The following is a 23760-nucleotide window of genomic DNA, read 5'->3' on the forward strand; positions in this document are numbered from 1 at the left end:
TGTTGATTGAAAACATAAGAATTTGGAAAACCCTTAAACCGGAAACGTTTCAGATATTTCTAAGACATCATCGTAGGCGTCTTTCTGAAATAAATTTTTAAAAATCCATAACAATATGGACAATGAAATACTTCACGACGAAATTGAAACAGCCCAATACAACATCGTGTCAAGTATTCAAGATCTCACTGATAGAATCGAGAGTCTCGAGAGAACCATGTTGGAATTGATAACAATTATCAAAGCCGAAAAAAATATTCCGTGGTCCCAGTCAGATGTTCCCGAGGAATTTCCGGGGCACTGACTGAAAAAAGCAGTGATATATTATTGGCACAAAAAAATAATTAAATTAATTATTGTTATTAGATAATAAATGCCACATCTTGTGAGCCTTAGCGACGATGACGTCAGCGATATCATTGCCAGCAAAACTAAAATACCAATAGCGGCAATAGCACGTAAATACAAAATAAGTTTTAATCGTATTTCCTCGATCTGGGATGATTCCATTTCGGCACCAGATCACACAACGTGCAAGAGAATAACTGAGGAACAGCGCGCGGAAATCGAAGCTAACAAACAAGCATTAGAAGCCGTAGATGAACTCCTCGAAGAAGTTCGAAGACTCACTGAGGAAAATGCTGCGCTGAAACATCATTGAGCTTCCGTTGCTGATATTTCCGCGTTAATCTTTCTCTGGCAAATCCATCTCGGTCTTCGAGGACTTGTATTTGACACCATCAGGCACGCGGACACCTGCACGAGAATGTCTAATTTTCGGTGTTGTGTTAGGACTTCTCTGTTCACGCGTAGCCAATAAACGCTCAAGCTCATCTTGAGTGATATTTCTCAACGTGATTATTTTTTATGTCATATCTTTAACCGGATGGTCAGAGAGAACTCCAACCATCGAAGAATTCCTGGCCGCCAAAGAAAAAACCACCGACGGTGTAATCAGATTTTTTTAGATTCCTTTTCACGATAACATGTTCAGGTATCGAAAATCCAGCACTGGAATCGCAAGCGATTCTCGCGATAGACAGGCGCGGTTTTCACATCGAACATAAAAAACCACGACGGTCAAAACTAACGCGACAATGTGGAAAATCAAAGACGGACATTATTGAATTTACCATTTCCGCAGGCATATTTCATAGCAGGCTCTAACTTTTCTAGTAACATTTGAAAATGTTCTCATTTTTTAGGATTAGTTATTTCTGATGAAAAATTAGCAAGTTTGACCAATTCAAATTCCACAGAATCTAAAGGAAATGTTTTAGGTATTATAGGAGCAAATAAACTATCTGGACAAGGCCACGTATTTACCACGATATCAAAATACTTTTCATCAGGATGCCAGTAATCTGGAAGACCTAAAAGTTTGAAACAATGTTCCATAAAACATTCTCTGGCAAGATCTCGTTCAGTAATTTCCTCCTGAGTTGCACAATCGTTATTAAAACAAAAGAAAATGTAACCATTGTTACTTCCAAACGCTACCTTTCCAGGAGGAAAAACATAATAACCAGTAGTTGAATCCGGCATTGTCGGGTAATCTATTGGCTTGATTAACGTCTTTGCCATTATTATAACAGCGCTATCTTCAATATGCCATAACAGATCTATCACAAGGATAGTTTCCCCAACAGTTCTGTCACCGCGGATATACTTTTGCGACTCCGCCGCGATACCGCGAGGGTCTGATAACGGTCTTGAATCGTCAAACAGACGTCTCTACGAGTCAGTTTCATCACATTAACATTCATCAAAATCCCCCGTAGAACCCGCAGATACGCAAACAAACGTCTCTATCAGATTTTGGGGAAACTATCAGTTTCATATATATATTATAATGTAACTGATAGTTTCCCCAAACTCACATAGCGGTCTCAGATTGACAAATAAACATCTAGTCAGTTTCATCATATCGCTGGAACCATCTATTGGCTTTCCAAATATGGAATTTCAACCATGCACTGGCATCATCAGTCGCTGAAATATCTTCACCGCCAACTCCAATATTTTCCTTTACAATTGTGTTTCTCCATTCACTGTCGTAGAAACAATCAGGAATCGGCCAACTTGGATAATATAACGTGTAATCGCTACGATCTGCATGTTTGCTATCATTGGATTTTAGTTCTGCTCCATAACGCTTGTAAATGTTTTTGAAATTTGCGATAATACTGCGTCGTGTTATTTTTTGGTTTGCAATATTGTCTCGAATATATCCGTGAAATGTTGGATAAGATCAGCATATTTCTCTGGTGCTGCTATTATCACTGACACTGCCTCGTTGAGATTCTTCACTGTGACGTTTTTCACTGCTAGATCAACAAGCGGTGGTAACTTTGCCAACACGATTATATCACTAATAATCGCATCTCGTTGTCTTGGTGATATTTTATCACTACGAAATACTTTCCTGTCATAGATTGCTCCGTTGTTCCGGTCAGCAATTATCTTTTCGTGTTGGTTTATCGCTGCATGGGTTTTCTTGTAAGCGGTTTCAATCTCCGTCGGGGTAAGTTTACCAACATTACATTGATAAATACTATTTGTGAAATCTAATTTTTGCTGATACGGTGAGGATTTCTTGTCAGGGTCGTATCGGTAGTGATAAATTCTATTCCGTGATTGTTCGATCTCGCACAACAGCGCATCAAAATCCGGTTCAACATCAGCGACCGCAGAGTTCTTTAAATTTTGCAAAACTTTATCATCTTCGCAGGTTGGTATCGCTGCGGCATTTTTGATTCGCTGGCCAATGCTACTTTGTAAAAACTCATCTTGGTAAAAGGTCAACTTGATTGTCCTTTTTTATCTGCGCTTGATTTTCCAAGTCTCATAATCGTCCGGCTGAGACTTCACTATAACCAGTCCGCGACATCATCGCGATTAATCTTTTCGTGAAATAACGCTTTGAATTATTTTCTTCAACGATAACGCTGATAAATGCTTCTCCGTAAGGGGTATCAATGTCAGCGATGTTTGGTAGTCTATTATCACGTTCTGCCTCAGTCAAATCTCGCTCATTGGAAATGATTTTCGCGATAACATCTTCGCGGGTCAATGGCGCTTCAGTGTAACCTCGTGATTTCACCGAGTAATATAGTTCTTGAACGCCTCGGAATCTATGTATGGACTGTTTACTTGCTTCCACAGACCCAATTTCAAATGACATAGTATGATGTGTAGCAATTCCAATATTTTCCATGTTACAACCAGCTTCCATCTTTGAGTTGTGTATGATAACCCGCTTATCGCTGAAAGCTTTTACTGGATCAGAGAAATCTACGAGTTTTTGTTCCCGTGAGGTATCACCGTGATAATACGCCGTCGGATATTGCCGTTGCAGATAATATTTTGCGTTATCTTCCACGGAATAATCGCAATTTTTCAACTGTGTAAAAATTGCAACTTTACTCGTCGACGAACGCTTCAATGTTGCATCTGTCGCGTCGCGATTATCCCGATGAGATCTTTCAATGATAATTTTTTTTCCTTGGTCCGGTTTGTAGTCGTTGATGATAAATTTCATTTCAGTCCTCCCGAGCATCTTTAACACTTTCAGATCTGTATCATTCGCGTCAGCATCCAACACGATAACCCGTCCAGATGTTCTTATCAATCCTGCCAACGTTGCCCAGTTTCTTCTACTGGATTTTGTACCACTGAAACATTGTCGAAGTATCCCGTGAAACTCATCCAACACCAACACGTCAACGGTTCCCTTTACTCGCGTGAGTGACTCAAGTTGTACAACCATTCAACGTCCATGTTTCATCACAATATCACCTTGAATTTTATTATAAATTTCAATTTGCTGGGTTTCCGAAGTTAATATCGATAAAGTAATTCTATAACTGACATATACTACAGATTGTCCATCCTCGATTGATTTCCATGCCGCGACAGTTTTCCCCATTCCACAAGCTGATCCATCCATGTAGTCGCCAGATATTGCTCGGCAACCTTTTCCACCGAGATGCACCGGCGGTTCAGTATAAACCAAATCAGCGTTTCTCGATGGAAATTCTCCAGGATAAATCTCATCGTTGTTGTACTTGTATAAATATTTTATGTATTCGGCGTCAGCGATATCAGTAACTGATACGATCTTGGCGTCGTATAACTTCCCCGCATGGTGATCTTCGATTCTTGATTCTAAACTGCCTCGCGAGATAATTATCTTTTTTCCTTGCCCGCGCGGACAAACAACTTCGTATCTGTCGTCGTACTCATAAACAAGACAATTATCACATTTCTCTTCGATGTAATCTCTTGCAGCGTTGTATCCATGTCGCCGCCCGCAGATAACACAGAAATGTCCCGGTGCCCTTGCAAATGTTAATCGATTTACGCTAACACAGATTTGATGAGTGATTTGATCTGCTTTGCCAGTCAGCGCAGACGATATCGCGAAGATGTCTTCATCGGACAGATTACCAGAATCAATTACTGGTTTACTAAAATCAATTCCCGAGTCAAGAAAGACATCTTCGCGAACAGTGATCAACGAATCCAACACGGAAATGCCATCCAGTGATCGCTTACATACACTACTGGGTTTTTTAGATTTTGTCCCCTGCAGTTTTAAACTGTGAAGACCGGCTATAACATCAACTCCCAAATCAGTTTTATGTTGCGCAGCTGTCGCGGTCAACGATCGATGTTCCTCAAATGTTACAAGTTTCTCCAGCACCGTGACATGATAGCCATTAGTGGTTTCCGCGATAGTTGTTTTTCCGTGTATTTTTTCAAAATAACCCCTGACTGTTTCAACTGATGGTTTCAGATCAAGATCAAAAGTAAGTTTTCTCCGACAAAATCTCGGAATTATCTCATTGACGTTAGACTTACCCACGTATCTGTCAGCGTTAAAATCTTCATCACGCGGATACACGTGAAATTTTTTTCCATCTTGAATTATGCGCGCAAATTTAAAAATTCTATTTTCGATCAATGAATTTATTGCATCATCTTTTCGTGAAAATACTTGCATTTTTGAAAATGCTTGCATTTTCGAGGACATCTTACAATGATGCATTTTTTTATGGCATGTATGTTATATCATTACTCCAACTGATCTTGTCAACTTTCAGACATACTTGTCTATCACCACCTGATCGTGTCAGTTTTCCCTGACGATGCTTCCTTGTTTTTTCTATACGTGTTTGTTTCATTTTCAATACTTGTTGGTTTTCTCCGTGATAACTCTGCTTTTTCCATTTCTCTCCGCTCCCAGTCGTAGTAATCTTCGTATTCCTTTCGATTTCTCCTGTTGATTTTTGTAAATATTTTTCTTTCAGATTGGATTTCTGATGGTTTATGATTTTTTTTCTCCCATTTTATTACCATGTGAATTTTAATCCCCAATTCACTCTACTACTACCCTTGTGCAATCGACAGGCAAAGTATCATTACAGTTTCACGACGGTTTTAATGCCCTGATATGCCGTATTGAACCAGAGTTTTGAGCCATACAAAACAGACGGTAATATAACTCTTTCCCAGACTTTCTCATAACTTATTGGGTCCATTCCAAATGCATGCAGATTTGTTTATTAGACGTTTAGCTTCATCCCAAGAACGATATACACGATCATTTATGTTCATTGACTGGGAAACAGTTACTCCAGCATATTTCACCTTTTTTGATCCAGGAGAATCCTGTAATCCCAAAAGTCATTTCATTTGATGAATAAACTTCCTTGTGCCCACCCGCTATCAGCCAATTACTCTTGCTAGGGTTATATTTCAATTTCAACTTCCGTGCATACTGATAAACTGATTTCACAAAAATACGAGGAAAAACTCAACACGTATGTTTATCTGACCCATTGTTCAACCGCAATTAGTCATTATTAATTAATTCAGTAGATTATTTATGTATAAGAGAAAAAGAGAAGCCCTTGACCAATCCCCTTTCCTAACGGAAATGAGTTTAATAAAACGATACACAAACAATTGACGGTGTAGAAATGGGCGATTATTCACTTGATTTTTTCCCCCCTCAATAGTCCACAATGGCACAGTGAATCAAATGTCTTGTCAATATTCCACAATGGCACAGTGAATCGAATGCCTTGTCAATAGTCTACAATGGCACAGTGAATCGAATGCCTAGTCAGTAGTCCACAATGGCACAGTGAATCGAATGCCTAGTTAGTAGTCCACAATGGCACAGTGAATCTAATGCCTTGTCATTAAAACAGCCTGTACATATGAGGCTTGATTTGTCAACAGTCATGGAGGGTGAATGCAATAGAGATAACTCCAGCCTCGTTACGAAATCCAAATTGATACGGATGTGGACAGCTTATTTGGTTTAAACTTTTGAAATCTTTCCATCAATATTTTTTTCAAACGTTTTCCGGACAAGATATCAGTGTTATGCCACGACAATTCATCAATCCTTGATATCTTTACCATCTTGTTTGCATATTGTAGTGATATAAACAGGTGCCTCACTGGGCATTCAACATTAAGAGGTTAGTGTTAGGACTGGTCGGCATGGTGTCAGGATAATGTGACTGGGTGGCACATCATCCTACATGTCAGCGGCATCATGCCCCAGTGCTAGACATCACTATAAACTGCCACACTGCAGACATCGTAGCGATATGACTGAAACTGTTTTAAAGCTACGTTAAAAATCCAAATCACACACACACACACACACACAGCTATATACATTAGGCAAGTACTTAAACTGAATCATAAAATTTAAAAGAACAGTTAGATGTCTGATTAGATCATTTTTGACAAACTATCGATGCTCGTTGGACACTGAATCAATGCCTGGTGATTTGTTTTTAATTTCAAGATATTTTTATATGCTGCAGTACCTATTTGGTAGGGTCACATTTTATGTTATCAGTCACTAATTTGTTTGGTTCTACATACTGACATTCTCAAAGTCATTATGTTCTTCATTTGTGTATCACTTAATTCGGAAAAAAGACAGTTACCATAAATTTACACATTCATTCGAATTATTGGATTATGCTCCAAGAAATAAAATGTTACCATAATCCAATCTATCCTTCCTGCTTGCCTGTATGACTTTGTAGAATTCTTCTATTCCCAGTTCCATGCTCTTTCTTATTTCTTCAAATAAGCACTTTTATATATTTTATCGAGCCAGTGTTTTTTTCCAAATTCTCTTTTTGCATTCTTGTATTTTCTGTAACTGTTACTATCTATTTGTTGCAATGCTTGAAGCGGAATCATTTTTCAAATGTACGGTCTGAGGAGAGGGACTTCCAAAGAAGATCTTCTACGGCGAAGTGATCCCAGGGTGGTGAGAAGAAACGCTTCAAAGATGTATTCAATCCATCCCTGAAACACTTTAACAGTGATCTTGAGTCCTGGGAAAATCTCACACAGGATCATTCCACTAGGCGTCTCGTCCATACTAGAGCTGCAGACTTTGAACAGAGAAGAATTGCAGGGGCAGTGTCAGGGCAGTGGCAGTGCAGAAATGAGAGCAGCGGAAATCTCAGAACTGCAGGACGTACTCTATTGTTCAAGCAAACAGAACGGATGTCTCCTGTCAGTTGTGCCATATATATTTCAGAGCACATAGTGGCTAGATAAGCCACTCACGGAAACCAAACAGTTAGTGATGGCATAGTCATTTTCTAAGTCGAGGTACAAACAACTGGTACTATCCTGGCCTCTGATTTTTCCTGTTTTTGATCCATTCTCCAGGCGCTTTTCTCGTTTTTTTCTTGGTTAAACATATTGAGTCCATTATTCTTTCAATATAGTTTCAAGTGCGATCTGAATTTGGCTTTTGAAATGTATCTGTTTCAAGTAGTTAACGTTCTTCTAGTGATCAGTTTATTTTAATACTCTGTATCACTCATTGATTTACATTCACGGGTGAAATTCAAGAATGCATCAACGTCACTTTTATTCCTGCTCACTTCTAATGAATTCAGCAAGTTCAATTTAATTGTTGAAAATGTACGTGTTGTTTGCGTATTCTTCCATTCAACATATCTTTCGCAAGTGCTGTTGTAACTTGTAGGTAATCCTGTATTAAAATATACATTCTGTGAGTTTGTGTCTTTTCACGCCACCTCGGATTTTTTTAGGTATTATTACATCCGTGACATGTCTTTTGATCATTATTTGATGTTATGTTCATGAATGTTTTTTTCCATCGAGGTAGGAATGATGTTTCTGTTTTATTCTGTTCCTGGGAATCGGATCTCCTCTGGATGGATTTTTACATAAATGATCTGCATTTATGTATCCTATGATTACGCATGTATTTTCAACAGAATATTTATCATACACATAAAAAACATTATCACAAACTATTTCATAGGCATCATTAGTTCTGTTTGTTAGGAGAAAAAAAAAACTGCATTCCAAATGATGGGTTCCAAACCTCTCATTATGACTTTCACTGCCATAATATTTGGCGACTGCTCCGGTGGCCTAGTGGTTAGAACGTCCGCAGCGGATGCGGCAGGTCGTGGGTTCGAACCCCAGCCGAGTCATGACAAAGACTTATACAAATGGTACTAACAGTTGCCTCGCAAGGCTCTCTTTGCATTAGGAGGTTAGTGTTAGGATTGGTCGGCCTGGTGTCAGGACAATGTGACTACACGTCAGCGTCATGATGCCTCAGTGCTAGACATCACTATAAACTCCCACACTGCAGACATCGTAGCGATATGACTGAAAAATTGTTAAAGCTACGTTAAAAAATCCAAATCACACATAACAGTTGTCAAACCAGTTTGTAAAGTAATTTGCATGACAGTAATCTGTAAAATAAAACAACCCCGCCACTACCTATATACCACTGTGGTATGCTTTCATTAGGAAGCTCTGTAAAATCATCGTGCAACTTATTTAAATAAGCTAGATTCTCTGCACAAGGCAATGTTTAGCGATACGAAACAGATTTGTGTCAGGTACATTTCAATGTTCAATTCAGTTAATTTCTCGTGTTATTATATTGTACCATTATTTCTCGTGTTATTATATTGTACCATTATTTTTGTACCATTATTTCTCGTGTTATTATATTGTACCATTATTTCTCATGTTATTATATTGTACCATTATTTCTCATGTTATTATATTGTACCATTATTTCTCGTGTTATTATATTGTACCATTATTTCTCGTGTTATTATATTGTACCATTATTTCTCATGTTATTATATTGTACCATTATTTCTCATGTTATTATATTGTACCATTATTTCTCGTGTTATTATATTGTACCATTATTGCTCATCTTATTATATTTTACCATTATTTCTCGTGTTATTATATTGTACCATTATTTCTCGTTTTATTATATTGTACCATTATTTCTCGTTTTATTATATTGTACCATTATTTCTCGTGTTATTGTATTGTACCAGTATTGCTCATCTTATTATATTTTACCATTATTTCTCATGTTATTATATTGTACCATTATTTCTCATGTTATTATATTGTACCATTATTTCTCGTGTTATTATATTGTACCATTATTTCTCGTGTTATTATATTGTACCATTATTTTTGTACCATTATTTCTCGTGTTATTATATTGTACCATTATTTCTCATGTTATTATATTGTACCATTATTTCTCATGTTATTATATTGTACCATTATTTCTCGTGTTATTATATTGTACCATTATTGCTCATCTTATTATATTTTACCATTATTTCTCGTGTTATTATATTGTACCATTATTTCTCGTTTTATTATATTGTACCATTATTTCTCGTTTTATTATATTGTACCATTATTTCTCGTGTTAATATATTGTACCATTATTGCTCATCTTATTATATTTTACCATTATTTCTCATGTTATTATATTGTACCATTATTTCTCATGTTATTATATTGTACCATTATTTCTCGTGTTATTATATTGTACCATTATTTCCCGTGTTATTATATTGTACCATTATTTCTCATGTTATTATATTGTACCATTATTTCTCGTGTTATATTGTATGTCGAGATGATGAATATACTTACAATCATGACACAGTGACAAGTCCCATGCCGTGGCACTACGTGTTATATTTATCGTACGTTTCATAAGAAGGGTAGCCCCTTCTCCACGTTCTATTTGACATCCATACCCTCCAGAACTCCAAATGATGGATTGTTCATCATCAGTTCAAGATCTTTCTCCAGTACGTTTAGTCGAAATGTAAATATATATGATCCATTCCACTGAGGTCGTTCTTTTATAAGGCGGCTGAATTTTACTGTTACCTCCACATCCCCCCCCCCAATGTTTGTAATAACTGTATTTACAATATATATGTTCTTTCTTGACTTGACATATTTCGTTTCTTACGACTGGCTTAAAAACATTTGATTCGTGATAAGTTTGATTGGGTCTGGTAATTATAATTTCCATATCTTTCTTCCTGCGTTTCTTCTCGTCGCTCTGAAACGTTATTTGATCTACGTTGATTTGAAAACTACATTTAGTTCTTTATTCGTGCCATTTTTATTTTACGTTTAGTTCTTTCTTCAGATTTTATCATTTTTGGTGATTTTCCACTTGATTGCTCTCTCTTGCATTGTGAGATGCGTCGTCCATTTCCGGTTTATGACTGACATTTGCTGTTTAATTATTCACATTATTCCGTTAAAATGGCGGGAAATGCTGCACATTTAATATAGAGGTATAATTTCCAGACGAATGCAGGCATTTGTGAACCTCTTTTGGACAGGTACTACATATTCTTGATCACCAGTAGACGAATTATATTTATTCTCGCTGCATGTAGGTAACTCCGGATTTCCTTTCATTTGCAAGTATAAGGTTCTTTCATTTTCTCCGTTTCTTTGATTGCAGAAAAACCTGTGTCTTGTGCAAGGTTTTTCTCCCTTTCCCTCAGTACAGCTTTTTGTTTTCGGGATCACATCCAGATATTGTTGTACATGTGTTTTTATCTAATTTTTTTATCGTTTACCCGGGTTGCTATGGACACCATCCCCTGGTATCCCTCATTAGTTTTTCCTCATTTAGTTTAAGTTGTTCTATATGTGCGTTAGCTTTTAAAATTTCTTAGTTTTTGCAAATAGATCTGTCCTCATTCTCTGGACCTCGTTGTCTCTCATAGTGGAGATATCTCCTAGCTGGTTTTCCAGCCTCGACATTTTGTCTTCAAACTTCTTTCATCGTTGCTAGTTGAGCAAATATCGTGCTCATTCTATCAACGTTTTCATGCGTGCTTTCGAAATCATCATCACTGACTGAACGTATCTGACTTTGGGGTATGAAATCATTGCGATGGGAAGTCAAAAGCTGAGATAATGGAGGTTTATAATCATGCTTCAGGGGCCATTTGGATATGCAGTCCTTCGTGTCACTTTCATTGTTGTCTGCTTCAATGAAATGGTCTCTAGTACAAGTATCTCCAGACAAATTATCTGCCAGAGGAGCACTATTTGATGGAGGCAGACGTTCCACTAATCGAGCATCAGGACAATCATATATTTTTCCTTTTTCCGATAGAAAAGAGATTGCAGAGTATCTGCGAGACCTTTCACATCAAGTGCGGTTTCATTTTCCCTGTAAAGTCAATTTTACTGAGTGTTCCAATCATGGCTTCGATTTGCGTATACATGGGTCAGTTTATTTTTCTGCATCACGATCGTGTTATGCCTGTGACGTCGGCGAAACGAATAGCACATTATCATCGACAAACATCATCCTATATAACATCGTCAGTGACATTTTCATTTTTCCTTTCATTTTCCTTTGTATTCCCTATATGATTAACATGTATGACTTTAAATCAGGTTTGGAATAGATATCGTCCTCATCTTCACTATGTAGCATGTATTTGACAAAATATAAATTATTTAGAGACACTCTATCAATGTCCACTTATCCACAAAATCAGAAAGCAGTTTTGTTGTTATCTAAAGAACGTCTCATAATGTATCCAATTATCTATAAAATTATTGTTGACAGCACGATTTAGTCGTGCAACATGTGCTTTGCTAATTTCCTGCCGAATTACTTCCGAACAAGTTCGAACACCTTGGAAAACATAAGGGTATTATGCGTGAGAATTACCAAGAAAGTCTCTGTTAAATCAGATAATTAACTCGGATATCACTGGTCAACAGTGAAATCATTACTGACTTGAAAAGGCCCTAATCTGTAGTATTTTGGTGTGCCGAACACGAATATAACCGTGAAAAATTTGTATTGGCTCTCGTTTTGAAGATATTCATATACCTCATTTTCTATGTTTCACTGTGTAAATTTCTCCAGTAGGACTGCAGCAACATCCGGAATAATGATGTAACATTGCATAATACCATCATGCTCACATCATCCACAGTTGATTGCATCATTTTCTGATGCAATGCAATACTAATGCCATGCGGCTGCTGAAGTAAGTTGACGTCAGCAGTGTACTATACATGTGTAGGCCTATTATACTAATGCCAGGCGGCTGCTGAAGCTGACGTAAGCAGTGTACTATATAAAGCCCAATCAGATAGGTTCAGCATTTAAAATATTTTAGACGTTGTGCGAGACAGTTCAAGCTACTGTTACATAAAACTTATTATTTTATCCATTTATGTACAATAAAGAACAGTAATGCCTCGAAAGTGTGTTAATACCGCGGACAATTTTTGCTATATTTGTGGGGAAGTGACATTTGCCAACCAGAAGAAAAGTATCAATTCTCAAGTGAAGAAGGCATATCATCTTTACTTCGGATGCAAGGTTGGTGACCAAGACAAGCCTTGGGCTCCGCATATATGCTGTGCTACATGTACAACACAGCTTTCACAGTGGTTGAATTGCAAAAGGTCATCAATGCCGTTTGCAGTCCCAATGGTGTGGAGAGAGCCAAGCAACCACCTAAATGACTGTTACTTCTGCTTGGTTCCTCCTCTTTCCGGCGGAATAACGAAGCAAAAGAAGTCGAGAATAGTCTACCCAAACATTCCGTCTGCATTGAGACCAGTTCCACATGGTGAGGGACTTCCTATTCCAGAACCTCCAGCAGAATATTCTCTTGATCCATCTGACGAAGACAAAGGTGAGTCGACCTGTTCTTCTCCTGGTCCATTAGCATGCAGTGATCCAGATTTTCACTGTGGTGCATCATCAACCCCACACAGAATAACACAGGAAGAACTAAATGACCTGATTCGTGATTTGGACTTATCAAAGAACAAGGCAGAATTGCTAGGATCAAGACTCCAACAATGGAATCTTCTAGAAGAAGATGTCACAATTACTGCATATCGAAAGCGCCACCAGCAATTGGAGCCTTTCTTCAGAAAGGAAAGTAATCTGATATTCTGTTCCGATATTGAGGGCCTCATGAATGCTTTAAAAATCACTCATGACCCACAAGAATGGAGACTATTTGTGGACTCTTCGAAACTGAATCTCAAGGCTGTGCTTTTGCACAATGGAAACATTCTTCCATCTATTCCAGTAGCGTATGCTGTCCACATGAAAGAGACATACGATAACTTAAGGCAGCTACTGAATTCCATTGAGTATAACAAGTACAGCTGGCACCTCTGGTGATTTGAAGGTAGTTGCCCTTTTAATGGGACTGCAGCAAGGATATACAAAATACATGTGTTTCTTATGCGAGTGGGATAGCCGAGCAAGGGAAATGCACTACATGAGGAAGGAATGGACTCACAGGTAGAATGTAGCCATTGGAGAGAAGAATATCCAACATCCAGCTCTGGTTGAGGCTCAGAAAATCTTGCTACCACCCCTTCACATCAAACTAGGTTTGATGAAGAACTTCGTGAAAGCCATTGACCGGACTTTGCCAGCATTCCGATACCTGCATGAAAAATTTCCTCGACTCAGCGAAGCAAAGATTAAAGAGGGAGTTTTTGTGGGTCCTCAGATTCGAGAGCTTTTCAAAGATGACCGGTTCAACAACTTGCTGGAAGGTGACGCGAAACAAGCATGGAATGCTTTTCGCCTAGTTTCTACAAACTTCCTCGGAAATGTTAGGGCAGAAAACTATAAGGAACTAGTAGAAGACATGTTGATGAAGTATAAGAAACTTGGCTGCAATATGTCTCTAAAGATTCACTTCCTTCATTCCCATTTGGATTTCTTTCCTAGCAACTGTGGTATTGTTAGTGATGAACACGGCGAACGTTTTCATCAAGATATCGCAACAATGGAACAAAGATACCAGGGAAAATGGTCCACTACAATGCTGGCTGACTACTGCTGGACACTCCTCAGAGATGCTCCCGAACAGCTGTACAAGAGACAGGCGAAGAAATCTAAGATGTAGTCAATGACTTGATTTTTTATAGGTAGGCTATTACAGTTGACCTTTTACTATTGGAATGCATTTCGTTATGTAAACATTAATTTCTTGCAGATTACAAAAAAACTAGAGCCAATTTTGCAATTTGACTGTCATATTCGTGTTCAGCACATAAAAATTGATAAGAATTGACTAATTTTATTTCAGTAACATGACTTTTGTAAAAATTTGTTGTCCAGTGTATTCGGAAACTAATCAAAATAAAGCCAAAAATAAACTAAGTATAGAAGTAAGTTATTTGCGTCACTAATCCAAGTTTGAACTTAGTCAATAGAACAAAAATTACTGAGAAGAAAAAAACTCCTGACCTGCAAGGAAACTTTCCAAAGATAATATTTACACACCTAGAAGGGCCATTGCTTCATGAATATATCAATAACATTTTTAGCAAATACTGGTATGTATCTATAGTGTGTGATGATACTGTTTTCCATGACTGATGGTTGTGACCTACTTGGTTTTCGTAATGCTTCTAAGAAGTAAACAATATGTTTGCTTGAATTTAAAGTTCAAGGTGTGACCTTATTTACGAGTTAGTAAATTTTTCTATTAGAAATTGTCAGTTTACCAGAACATTCATTTGTTTCATAGGCCATTCGCATTTTAAATATATGTTTATAAAACAAAGCCTTGATTCCTGTTTCATATTAGTCTTTGAGACTTTATGATCTCGTACGTATGAAGCAATTGAAAACCCTTACTTTTATTCAAATATTCTATAAAGGCTGGATGGAGGGATTCATGGATGGAAACTTCGACAATTTTTGTTCTGGGGTAGGTGGCATTTTTTTACATTTGAGGTTGTTACGCTTGCAGCTAAATTGATATAACTCCTTTCTTATATCCACAGGGAGATGATGGTGGAATGCTGGTTTGTGCAGACGTAGATGGAAAATGGCTTCTGCTTGGAATCATTATTTCACACGGATGTCATGGAGTCGATCCAACTATCTACGTTAACGTATCTGCTTACTCGGATTGGATAAAGAAACCAGATGCTCAGATTTTGTCTCCTATAGTCGGATAACTGATGCTCAAGAAAACTCCAAGAGGCACATTTCGTAGTCTGTTAATCCAATGGTCAAAATGACAACGTTAAAACTCGTATAGACAGTCAGCGTATAATATATATGTCAACCATTGATGATGAAAGTATCAAATTATGATAATATTGGCTGGCGTAGCACAACTTATCTAGCAAAAAATACTGGAAGCATAATGCAGACTTTTCCATTACTCAGAGGGTACATGTTTAGCTATTATAAATAAAATAGTCATTTCGAAATACACCATTACTGCATGATAAAAACACACGCTAACTTTAGTTTTCCATAGATGTTCACAAGTCAAGTTTATAAAGTGGATGTATAACCTCTGGAAGTTGTAAAACGTTCTGAGAACTAACTCATACTCGGACTAGTGAGATTTAATTTTAAATTCGCTGTAAGAAATATATTTGATAATAAGAAATGTATTTGACAAAATATATAAAATATATAAATATATTTGGTAAAATATATTTGATAATAAATGAATAGAGAATAGTGGCTTCAATCATTAGAACAATTCACAGACATGTGCCAGTACTGTATCCGTCTTATATTGGACATAACAAACCTGACTCGAACATTCCATGTAAAAGGTGAACTTGGACCAGAGTGCACATCGTGAAAGTATCCAGTGGAGAGTGGAACATATTCTGGTAGTTGTGTGTCTAATATATGCGGTTCTATTAGTCCGTCTGTCTGTTAATCCGTCCGTCCGCCATACTTCCGTTTCCGCTCTATAATTTTAAACTCGCATTAGACTAAGGTATGAAACTTGGCAAACAAAAACATTGAACATTTTTATTTGAATTTTGGGACACTGACGATTTAAAACATTTATTAGAGAAGCTTTCATAACGAAAGAAGGTTCAGCTGCCACCTTTCTCGACCCAGAGAAAGCCTATGACCCCACAAGGAAGTAAAGCATAATATCGTAGGTCTAAACTTGACTCTGGTTCAATTGTGTACGGAACAGCTTGTAAATCTTACCTGCACATGCTCGGTCCGATATACGATAAGAGGCTTCGACTTTGTGTGCATTTAGAACTTCCCCTTTAGAAAGTCTCTATCTTAAGGCAAACGAATCAACACTTTTTCTCAGACGAGTGAATACTACAAAACTATTTTCTAATCCATCTAATCTAATCTAATAATCCCACATATAATCTCGTCTTCAGGACCAAATCCAAACACCATTTTATAATCCATCTAATACCGCATATAATATAGTCTTCAAGCCCAAATACCAAAACTATCTTCCAAACCCTTTAATCCCACATATAATGTAGTCTTCGTGTCCAAATCCAAAAACTATCTTTTAATCCATCTAATACCACTTATAATGTAGCCTTTAGGTCAAATACTAAATACTTGCAAGCTAAGAAACCAAATCTATTTCGACTTTCTGGCGTACGAATTCTTATTCGCTTAGAAATAACAATTAGCAGCGTTGTAAATACTGCAAAATTAAAATTTAAAATCACAACTTTTCTTATATCCCATCTCGTCTATCAAAAACAACGACAAAATATTAATCATTGAAAATTTAAAACAAACCCTCTAATTTTTCAGAGTATATTCAATGTAATAAGAGACACATATTGAGGCCATATGTTCCAGGCCGTTCAAAAAAAATGCAAACGCTGAGAGACTAGGTTGGTTTGCATCACCACATGGCAACATACCGAGCAGGATACCGAATCAAGCATCCATTTGTATCTCATAAATGACAGCAATACTGAAATATGTGAACTACATTAAAATCTGTCAGAAAGAAGAAACACAATTTGCTCATACATTCTGTACCGTTGTACGCTAAACACATGGTATTACGGGTGAGAAAAGGGCACACAACGTCACCTGTTTCCGAATGGAAAATTTCATATATTGACTTGAGGTATATTGTGCAATATGTGTGGCATGAAAACTGCACTAACAAGCTCCAGAACGTCAAACCCACTACTGGAGGGAGGCATCCCTCGCATAAAACAAATTACAGAGATGATGTGGTACTGTGTCAATCACATATCGGACACACACAGCTGATTCGGGTATATCTTCTGGAGGATAAACCTGAACCAGAGTGCACACATTACCAGTGTCCATCGAAAGTGGAACGCCTTATTTCTTTAGTGTACTGACATCCACCCTTTTGACGCAAAAGTTCAAAGTAATGGATACTGAATTTTGAACATACGAACTCTATACTATCGGCAGATTGGTTAGTATAGTATTATTAAAGAAGACAGAGTTATATTGTGGATCATGTCAACAGTTAGAGCATATTTTTCCTAAGTTTGTAAGCATTTGAACTTTTATGATAGGTTGTAGTGTATATTTTTATTTCATTGAATCATTTATACCTTGTGTGGCTGGGCCTCATGGTTTGGATTTATCACCAACTTATACCGTCAAATTATTGGACAGAATTTTGTTTTGCGAATATGTTGGTGAACTTTCTTACCTTTGTGTTTTGAGGTTTTTAAATAATCAGGTACCGTATTTTGCGTTTTGCTCTGGTAGTCTGGGAATTAAACAACCTTATATTCATATTATTTGTGTGGCCAGATTAGCGGGTTCTATTGTTAATTTGCTGTAAGTGAACCATTATCTGCCACCTTCTGCGGCGGGGCCTGATGGTTGATGCGTTGGACCACCTTTCGTTTTTAAAATTTTGGGGTCAAATTCGCGGGTTCTTTGGCTAATTTGGTTTAAATGAACCATTCATTGTCACCTTGTGCAGCGGGACCTGATGTTCTTGGCTTATAACCACTGCATAAAGTTTAATTGTTCTTTAGGTTTGGAGAGTTAACTTGAATTATTCCCTGGCAATTCTTCGATACCAATATCCTGACTATTCTACCAAGAAAGAACAAAGAAAGATTCTTTTATACTAAGGTGAGTACTTGCAAGATTTGCTAACATGACTATAGATTGAGATTATTAGTTAAAAATAGAGGTCAGTGAGGTCGTTTTTGTGAATCTTAGGGATCGATTATGTCTTCAGTATTTTGGGGTTTTCCCGTGATTGTCAATTTAGTGGGAGAAGGGGTCCTTTCCCCCAGGAGAGTTAGATTGCTGAAAACTAAGTCCTCACGTGGGAATGTCTACCAATCCCCTCACCAGTGGCTGTACTTCCCCTCATCGATCATAGACATCTGAGATTTTCCCGTATTAACTGCCCTTTAACTGTATTTTGGTTGAGTATTTTGATCCGTTATTTAGGGTGCTACGGGTCTTGGACTTTTCTTTTATGCTCTTTCACAGCTGAGGTGCGTCGCGGGGGCTAGAGAGCAAACATAACCCTATTATCGCACTCAGGGACATGGCGGGAATTAACTCTTCCATCTCTGACTTGCAAACATGCTTGATCATACGTCTTGCTTGCTTTTCTGTTAGTCGAGGGATGCCAGACTGGCAAATGCACTTCTTTATATGCCTAATGCACGAATATGGTGGAAAACATCTCCCGATTCTGGCACGTGGACGTAAATAAAAGCATTATTTTAAAAAATCAACATTTTTAATGATAATAGAAAGCTTCTCTGAAGCAAACACAAATCATCAATCTAATTAACACTGTTTAAACATGAGTGTATTTACAATGTAGACAACACTGTGGATTCAAACTTGACTTCTAGTTGTCTGAGGCAGTCATTTTGACATCGATGGATGCTAAGCATCTGAGCTAAAGATAAGAGATAACCATAACGTTTACAAAACCATCTTTCACCTTTTTCATCGTGTCTGGAGAACTCGCCATCAAAACAAGTGAATAAATGTTCTCAGGGAAATCCAAGACTGCGCTGATAACAAAATACACAAAATATTGTCTGATATTTGTAATTTCACATTATTGAATCGAGTCGATACAGCATTTCATCTCATAAAGTTTGTGATGTCGTCTTCAAGAGGAGGTAATCCATATGAAACTACAGAGTTCACAATGTGATGGTCGGGAAATTAGACTGTTAACCAATGAGTTCCTGGTCGATGGCTGTGGTCTGCGTTAATTGCATAGGCTTGAATTTCTTCAGGTTTGCGATAGGGAAGCTCATTTTTAGCATAAATCTCAGGAATCGAGGAAGCGATCTATGCGTCAGAAGGTAAGGAAGTTCCCAGGTATCCATTTAAAAAAAAATTGTAACAGGTAATAATAAGTCATAGATTCACACCTGGCCTTTTCCTTTAAAGTTTTTGTCAAGTAAGTCCATGAAATACAGCTCGTCTCTGTACTTGTTTTCGCTTGATTTCAATAGAAGTTAAGGAAGGAAAGGAATGGTCACACAAGTCTATATAAATATTCCCTAAGATGAGACTCTTCCAACTTTTTTTCTTGATGCATCATCATGCATTTGTCATGTTGTTTCTGACTAGGATGATCGATTCACATCCATCAAAACAATGTTCTCTGGGCACCTGTAATTATTTCATTCAAGGCCTTAGCAAAAACAGAAAGTAAATGTTGATCTTGTTCTGGCCCTCATGACTGTATTTTTATCTTCTCCTTGTTCATGCTCAAAAACATCATTAGCGCCTGTCTCTATAGGTTCTTCGTGTTCCATCTTTATTTCTTCTAGTCCAGAATCTCTTCTCTGAAACTGTTGATTTCCATAGTAATGTCAAATTCTGCATATAAGACGACGTTCACTGTATTGGTCAGACCTATGGCAAATTGAAGTTATATACAAAGTTGGTCCTATTTTATAGAGTGAAAATGTTCTTTATCGATGCCTTTGCCTGGAGTGAAATCAAAGCCCCACAAAGGATTTCCTCCTGTATGATCCTAGTGCGAAATGCCGTGACTGATGTTGGTAGCTAACTGTTCTGTCGCTTCATAGTCAAGATCTCAAGCAATTTTTATTGGCAAAGTTATTTTCGAAGGGTCTGGTACACTAGGTCGGGCCATCTCGAGTGACTTCTATCTTGGACGCGTTGAAGTGCTGAAAATCTAAAGGATTTTGATCGATGGCTCCGTTGTGCTAATGATACCTATGAGTAATCTTTTGAGTAACTGTCCTTGGAAAAAATTATCTTCGATCGTGGATCGCATTCCAGAGGCAATGGTAAAGATTTTCATTTCCATTCGTCGTAGCGTATACTTGGCTGTCGTTCTGCTTAAAGTTTGACTGATGTCTTTTCCCACCTTGGGTAAGAAGGCGCTTGTATACTGGCTTCTTTGATGACTGTTTTGTACTCGTTACCATTGGCCATCTAATGGAACACTACTATTTCGATTCAGTATCTGGCGTACATCCACTCCATTCAAAGGATACTTGTTTTGCAACCACATATCCGAAATGCAACGATCCGTCAGTTCTAAATTGCGCCCTTGTTTGATTTTATTGTGACGATCGTTACATCCAATATTGTGGGGATCGTCATCCACTGTCAATTCTGTGTAGTTGAACTTCTTTGACGTGTCATGATTCCATACTGCGGAAGCGTCCAGATGTGTGTTCTTTTTTATTTTCCTCACGTCATGAGATTTTCCAGGTAGGTTCATTAAGGTTAAGAGCCGTAGGCTAGTGTGTTATCCAAGTGCAAATCCACGAACAACGAATACGTGCAACTGTTGGCGGCATCTTTCTGGCATCGGCGCGTGGATTGGTGTTATCCACTTTGTAAATTTTTCAGGCCCAAGTAACTGCTTTTTACATCGATGTGTTTTTCCGCCTGTTCTTTGATTTCAAATTCGATAGGGGCTTACATAGTTAAAGACGACACAGGATGAAATTGTACCCATTGGAATTCTCGCATCGTCATCGTGGTGATTATGATGGCAAACAGATTGAGTTCGGACTTGAAACATTCGTAAGAATATTGGAGCATCATTTTTTACGTTTATAATCAAACACATCGAATTCTCTGACTGTTATTCTTATTTACTTATTATGAGATCTGAAGGGGAACCGATGTCTCTTTCTGCCCCGTCCTTGCTGTAGCGTGGAAGATGTAGTAATAACTTGTGTGAAGAGAAATTATAATGTATGTCTCAGCGACCTAAAAGGTCTTTTCCAGTTTGAAGTAACACATTTTTGCATGTTCCAGTTCAGGCTTCTTTGGAACTTTGTCGATAACGACATTTTTAAGAAATTATTTTTCTTGCGTCCAAGCAGCATCTTTTAAAGCATGCACTCCTCGGGTCACCTTTAGTTTTTAAGATGGATGCTACCGTACGAAAAACTGATTTTAAAACATCTCCTAAACCATGCCCTCTTTATTATGCAACTCCTTAGTACATTGGATAGAATCCGCTGGAGAGCAGATTCCGAAAATGTCCTTTTTCTTTCGAGAGATTAGACTATTTGGCCTAGATCTCCTAGTGGGTATGTAAAAATTCACGGTTAACGTTATATCTGTTTCCATCTTCCTCGTGAGCAGCGATGTCAGAATTCACTTTGAAAGGAATGACTCTGAGTAACGAGGGAGCTGTGTTTCCACCACGTTGTACTCCACCACATCGGATTACACTAACAATAAAAGGTGTCCTTTGTTCAGTGTAACGAAAATACTTGTAGAGTCGATCGTTGTTGTCAATGTTGTTAATAGGAAAGAGAGTAGCGTATCCACTCAAAAAAGAAAACAAACCGGGACAAGAAGTAGTGAGTATCGTTCTGCCTTCATACAAATGGATTGTACGACGAAGAGTAGCGTTTATGCTACTTGATCAGCACAGTTGTGTGAATTTCCTCCTTGTTGCTAGTTCAGATTTGTTGTTATTGGTGTTCTTATAAGGTTTAACGCCATTTTTCAGCACAATATAGGCTATACATGGCGGCCAGTATTAATGGTGGAGGAAGAACCCGGGAAAAGCCCGGAAAGAACCACCGACCCACGAGAAGCTACTGGCAAGCTTTCTCACATATCCACACTGGCCGAGCCCGCGACTCGAACCCACGCAGACAGAGGTGAGATGACAGTGATCCGTGACGGAGAGCGCTTTATACCACTCGACCACTCGGGGCCCCATATTTGTAATCACTGCACCGATGACAAAACGTCCACATATATTTGGCAGAAAAAGACGATTCGATTTTTAGGAAAATGTTCTCCACATCACACCCAGAGAGATTGTTTTTGTAGTGGTTTTGTAGTTCTTTAGGAGAGGAAGGCTGAGAGGACTTTACTGCAATGTTTATCAACATGGCAAGTACTTCTACCTCTTTCAGTATTAGATGACAGGCGAAGCTGAGAGCCAAGATTCAAACCTAAGCGAATATCTTTTCAAAGGCAATCTCGCTTTTTTAAGTCGACGTTTGCGCACTTCGTCTGGTTTCGACATTGTACAAGTCGTCTTCTTTTTTGGTTAATATCTGTAACTCAAGCAAGGATAAATTTCCTTTTAAACTTGTCTGTTTATTTCTTCCAATTTATATACAACAGGGTCGCGTCTACACACCTGTCCAGTAACACACACGTCTACACACCTGTCCAGTAGCACGCAATAATTCGGTTGTACAGTTAGGTAAATAAACTTCGTAAAAATGCGTCTGGTTTTTCCAATGCAAACTTAATATCCAGTCTTTAACGCGTTTCTTGTTTTGGTTTGTCACATTCAAAACAACCAATTAAGTACCGTCATTTCGTTTCTGAGGGGTAACTTCGGGTGCACATCCAATGCTACGATGATACGACTGGTTGTAAACTTTGACTCATGGCAACATTTCGACGTGTTTGATCTGTGTTGATGTGTAAAATATTTCCAGATATGTACTTTCAAAGCCCTTTGAAAACGTTCCTCGACACTCGCTTTCATTTCAAGATGTTCCGTTGTAAAACAATTGACTTTCGATTTCGATTATTTTCGAAACGCTGGTGCAGTAATTATGTGCAGCTATTTGCTTGCCATCATAAAGGCTGACAACCACCTTGTTTCAAAACCAGTTTTAATACTCTCTCTACCCTGAACTTGCTTTAGAACACAAAGGAACTACCCCCAGCTGATTCTGAAAATATGTCAATGATATCAAACAAATATTTGTAACTGCGATTGTATGCTGCCGAAGGAGAGACATCTGCTATATCTGCCTGCAATTGATGATCGATGCCATCTATTTTGGTTTCACCTTTGGAACGTTAGGTTTGTGTATGTCGGTTGTTCTTGTAACCATTTTCGCACGTGTTGCAAACGTACACTTTTGAACCTGGTTTTAGCAGCACAATAAAAAATTTAAATTCTTACATAACCAGCAGCATTGACAAGATTTTAGTAAGTGCTGGCTCGCAACGAATTCATGACGGTGTAACTGATTTTGTTGTTGTCGTTTCCGCTTCTCAATAAGTTACCATTTGTTTTTTTTGGCACTTAAGTTGATGTATGTGTCTTATTTTCGTTGGATTGCGATGAGGCCTAAACTGACAGACGATAAATAGAA

The 23760-nt window shown here is 37.9% G+C and overlaps 1 protein-coding gene across 2 annotated transcripts in view; it reads left to right on the top strand.

Annotated features, from left to right (window-relative positions):
• The window catches only part of LOC149787359 (proproteinase E-like), a 62899-nt gene extending 47115 nt beyond the window's left edge, over positions 1–15784 (top strand). For both annotated transcript variants that reach the window (XM_089978374.1, XM_089978373.1), the window contains exon 6: positions 15187–15784. In XM_089978374.1, the coding sequence (XP_089834500.1) occupies positions 15187–15363 (177 nt within the window). In that variant the 3' untranslated portion in view covers positions 15364–15784. The remainder of the gene's footprint in view (positions 1–15186) is intronic.
• The last annotated feature ends 7976 nt before the right edge of the window (positions 15785–23760 follow it).

The sequence above is a fragment of the Sinohyriopsis cumingii genome, chromosome 12 (genome assembly GCF_028554795.1).
Source record: "Sinohyriopsis cumingii isolate HCF-2022 chromosome 12, ASM2855479v2, whole genome shotgun sequence".
Classification (NCBI taxonomy): Eukaryota; Metazoa; Mollusca; class Bivalvia; order Unionida; family Unionidae; genus Sinohyriopsis; species Sinohyriopsis cumingii.